Source organism: Hippopotamus amphibius, chromosome 6 (genome assembly GCF_030028045.1).
Source record: "Hippopotamus amphibius kiboko isolate mHipAmp2 chromosome 6, mHipAmp2.hap2, whole genome shotgun sequence".
Classification (NCBI taxonomy): domain Eukaryota; kingdom Metazoa; phylum Chordata; class Mammalia; order Artiodactyla; family Hippopotamidae; genus Hippopotamus; species Hippopotamus amphibius.
This window is the reverse complement of record NC_080191.1, coordinates 23,914,714-23,919,753: the sequence shown is the minus strand read 5'-3', so window position 1 is coordinate 23,919,753 and position 5,040 is coordinate 23,914,714. Positions and strand designations below refer to the sequence as shown.

Sequence of the window (5,040 nt, the reverse complement as noted above, 5' to 3'; positions counted from 1 at the left end):
CCCTCAATGATATCCATTTTTTAACAATAAAATTTATTATCTTTGTCTTCCTGAAGGCTTGGTATGGAGAACCACAATTAATTCTTAAGAGATGGGTGCAGGATCAATAGTTAAAACTGCTAGATGACTTTTGTAGGTATTTTAGAAATAATTGAATACATTATTATTTATATTTTATAAATAATCTTAAGCAATCACTGTTATGGTAAAACTATGGCTAAGTACTTCCAAATTTATAGCTGCTATGTTGTTACAAATTCCTTAGGATGTTTATTCCTTGGTAGAGTATGATGTGCCCTGATAAGAACAAAGGTGAGGAAGTCCCCTGCAAGAGAAATTGTTTTCTCTAAGTACTTTCTTCTCCCTGCAGAACTTCTTGTGCTCTCTCAAACCAGAGCACAAGAATATGGTTTTTAACATATTGAAGTAAAATAGAAAGAAAAGAAAGAAAAACTTTTAAAATCAGATGAAACCATGATTCCTCTGCCCGTCAAAATATACAAGCACAATATGCTAAATTTTGCATATGATTTTGAAGGTTTTCAGAAGTCCATAAGAATTCCAGTTAAGAATTCTTGTTTAAATCAATAGAAAACCAGTAAAGATAGAACGTGGTAGGTTTGTTTGTTTGTTTGGGGTGGGGGAAGGTAAGAATCTGGGATAAGTATGTATTAATCATCTTATTTATGTTGGAGTCACTAAAAATATCTTTGGGTATCCTGAAATCCTTTTAGTAAAGGCTTCATAATCCATTTCTGTTAAAAATTTTCTAAAAGCTACAGCTGAAAGCTTTGGTAGAACTGAGGCCAGAATTGGTGAAACCTGGTAATTCCTCAATGCAGAAAGTCCATTCAGCCTACCAGTTTTTTAAAACAAATTTAAGAAAGTGATGCATTTAAAAAAGCCTTATTGAGTCAGTCTTAGTCTGAACAAATTAAACTTTCCTGAGTGATTTAGAGCACTCAATCTCCAGGAGTCAAACTTGTCTCAAGAATGCATCAGTGGGAGTTATGCGGGCGGGCGGGCGGGCGGAGCCTCGTTGGGGAAACTGCAGCGCTTGAAGGAAGCGTTGGTTTAGTTCTGACCCCCAAAGTCCAGGCTTGGGTCCTCAGAGGGTGCGTTCTGGAAAGGCCCAGCTGCTGGCAGGGCTGCTTTTCCTGAACACGGTGTAACCACGTGAAGGTAGTTGGAGTCCCCTAGCAATGGATAAATTCGTCATTCGAACACCCAGAATCCAGAATAGTCCTCAGAAGAAAGCTCCCGGAGGAAAGATTTACAAGCAAGCCACGATTGAATCTCTGAAGAGAGTTGTGGTTATAGAAGACATAAAAAGATGGAAAACTATGTTGGAGCTTCCTGATCAAACCAAAGAGAATCTAGTTGAAGCTTTACGAGAATTAAAGAAGAAAATACCCTCCAAAGAAGTGTTAAAATCAACAAGGATAGGTCACACTGTGAACAAGATGCGTCAACACTCAGATTCAGAAGTGGCTTGTCTTGCCAGAGAAGTTTACACCGAGTGGAGAAATTTCATTGAAAAACATGTGGATAGACCTTCTATAGAAGTCCGAAGTGATCCTAAATCTGAGACATTTAGGAAAAACGCCCAGAAATTACTCTCGGAAGCCTTGGAATTGGAGATGGATCACCTACTGGTTGAAAATATCGAACGGGAAACGTTTCATCTCTGCTCCCGCCTCATTAATGGGCCATACCGGCGGACGGTGAGAGCCCTGGTCTTCACATTAAAGCATCGAGCTGAAATCCGGGCTCAGGTGAAGAACGGCACGCTGCCAGTCAGCACGTTTGTACAGACCCACAAAAAGTGACTTGAGGATGGTTCCAACCCTGGGCTGGGTAGAAAGGAAAATGGGCCTCTCTCTGGCATTCAAAGATTCTTTTGAGTTTGGGCGATGGCTGATGCTGGCTGTGCTGAATTTTTTTCCCATGGTGCTGTTCCTTCAGACAGAGGATGCAGAGAGCCCTGGGAGACAGGCCTGCAGGAGGCGCTTCATTAGCTGGAATGCACTGGTGCTGCCTGACAGGTCGTGCTCTCACTGTCCCTAGGAAGCGCAGGACGGTTGCCATCACCCAGCGCAGTGAAAGGGTGACAGATTTCACTTGTGAATATGCCAAGGACACCTCTAAACTTCCCCTGTGTCAGGCAGATGAAGTTACTACTTTATTTCGCCACCCTGCAGGTAACTGAAACTCAATTACTGCGGCTGCTCACTCGGTTCCATCCCCCTGAGTTTAGATCGCTCCAGTGCCTCTCAGAACTCCCGTCTGTTCTCTTTGCTCTACCCCAGGGGTGAGCCTGCCGGAGCCCGGCAACTACCCCTTCTTTCCAGAACTCACTTATCTGAACGTTTCAGCTCTCCCTGGAAGACCTTCTGCATTGGTCTCCGGAGCCCCCATGCTGAGGCTTCTAATGAGGAACTGGCCTGAAGCCTCCTCACACCTTGGGGTTTATTTGAATACGTTGGTTCTCTCGGTTTAGGGCTCTGTAGAAGATAGATACATAATGAAATTGCTCCTGAAATGAATTACTGTAGGAGAAAAATTGTATACATATGTATTTTAAAATGAAATACCTGTATATAGATTTGCTTGAGCAATTATGTAAATGATATTTGCTTTTTTAAAAAAGTAATGATAAAGTGGGGCTTTTTTCTCCTAAAAAAAAAAAAAAAAAAGAATGCATCAGTAACGGCTACACAAGTTTAAGTTATAAAAAATAAGCTAAGAGCATTTTAATTATAGACAAGCCTAAATAGTAACATTAAAGTTGTTAATCTATGTTTGGTTTGTAACATTTTCACTCTTAATTGAGAAGGGATTGTACTAATATATTTAAACTGCAAATAATGAAGACATAAGATGATTACACTAAGAGAAAAAGGACTGAAGAACTAAAAATGCCCTCTAAGGATCCTGTAGGAAAAGAAAAGATGAGAGAGAAGGGCGGAAAATTACTTTTGTTCAGTAATTCCTGGTAGGTGTTAATAGTTGAAGCTTACCAGAAAACGGGATTTTTTTTCTTTCAAGATGAGTTCTGTGCCCCAAATCTCTGCCCCCTAGAATTTTTATAAGGAATTTTCATTATTCTGCATTGCTTTTCAGATGCCTTAATGTCTTTTAGCCACACATCTATATATCCGAATTATTGTCATTGGTTTCACTTAAGTAGTAAGTGATTGATAGTTTAATTTTGCTTATGTGCTTGGATATAGCTATAGTGAAGAAATAAAACTTGGTAAATTCTATCATTAATAAACTTAAGTATGACTTTCCCATAGTATTTCACATGTGCTATGTTCCAGTGATCAAGAAATAATAATTTTCTATGACTTTGAGCAAATCTAGATTATTCTTACCTTGATTTTCCTTTTTGACAGTTATAGTGATTGAAATGAGTGACTTTTCTGGCTCTATCATGACCTAATTGAGCCTAAACTATATATATATTTAGGGGCATCAGGGTCATCACACATAAATTAGATGCATACCTCCTGATTGATACCTAAAGTATAGTGCGTAGGCTGCCACTATAGCAAGAATAAATGCCGAGAACACCTTTCTGAGTAACTTCAAATATTTGCACATCTTGGAGAGAAGAGGAGCAGACAGTATGATTTGCAGCTTGAGCAAATGTAGTGAGTCATCAATGATGTACAAAGCCAACAAAGATCTAATGAATACATGCTGTAGTTTTAACACTGGAAATCAACGTTCGATATCCAAAAGACTATTTTTTTTCCTTAAAAAACTTCTTCTAAGCCCTTGGTTGCCCTTCCATTCTTCTAAACTTGGCAGGCATATTTAGGTGGTGATAATGGCACGTAGCAGGGTTGTGTCATGGTCCTGGGAGACCAATCCTGTTATAAAGAGAAACTTGTGAAGCAGCTAAAGGTTCAGCCATATGTCCAGTCCCTCCAGGGGAGGAATGATAAGAGCTAAAGAGAGTGTCAGTGTCCCTGAAATTGAGTTCAGGTCAAGGAACCAGGCTCCAGGTGGAGAAATTAGGAAACCAAAGATTTACCATATTGGGAAAGAGTGTGGGGTGGGGAGCCTGGTGCAATAGGGAGAAAATTATGGCTTATTTTGGAATATAGATGCCTTAAACGTGCACCAGCACCTAAGATACCAAGGTTGCATCTAGACCTTACTTGCTACTGGGAATGGGGGTTCTCATATTATATTAATATAGACCATTGACTCAGGCGAGCTAAGAATACAAGTATTTGACAGTGGCTCCATGACTAAAAACAAAAGGACATCTTTTCCTTCAACTTCCCAAGGCATGCTACTGTGTCCTGCGCATGACCTTCAGAAATAAGTTAACTTTTTATGGAACAATAACAAAGATGTCAGGATGGTTTAAATTTATGTATACCAGGCTAAAAATGAATTTACTAACATAGAGATTTTTTTGCAGAATCAATTTTTGAAGAAACATTTTTTAAAAACAACTTTACTGATATATAATTCCCACATCATAAAATTCACCTAAAGTGTACAGTTCAGTGATTTTTTTGTATATTCACAGAGCTCTGCAATCATTACCACAGTCTAATAGAACACTTTCATTGCTTTCCCCATAAAATTCTGTACCCATTAGAGTCACTCTCCATCCTCCCTCTCCCCAACCCACAGCCCTAGGCAACTACTAATCTAGTTCCTGTCTCTATAGATTTGTGTATTCCGGACATTTCATACAAATGGAAGCATATAATATGTGGTCTTCTGTGATTACCATCTTTAACTCTACATAATGTTTCAAGGTTCATCCATGCTGTAGCATGATTCAGTGTTTCACTTTTCACTGCTAAATAATATTTCATTGTATGACTTTAACACATTTTATTTATCCATTCATCAGAAAAGGGTTCATCCCTTTTCTGGATATTATGAATAATGTTGCTGTGAACTTCCATGTATGTACGTACGTACATATGTTTTCATTTCTTTGGGGTATATACCTAGGAGTAGAATTGTTAGGGCACATGGTAACACTATGCTTAATATATTAAGGAACTG

The 5,040-nt window shown here is 38.9% G+C and overlaps 1 protein-coding gene across 1 annotated transcript; it reads left to right on the top strand.

Annotated features, from left to right (window-relative positions):
• The first annotated feature begins 1,034 nt into the window (after window positions 1-1,034).
• LOC130855637 (transcription elongation factor A N-terminal and central domain-containing protein 2-like) lies at window positions 1,035-2,667 on the top strand. The gene has a single exon (XM_057739503.1). The coding sequence runs from the start codon at window positions 1,203-1,205 to the stop codon at window positions 1,827-1,829; it is 627 nt and encodes a 208-aa protein (XP_057595486.1). The 5' UTR covers window positions 1,035-1,202; the 3' UTR covers window positions 1,830-2,667.
• The last annotated feature ends 2,373 nt before the right edge of the window (window positions 2,668-5,040 follow it).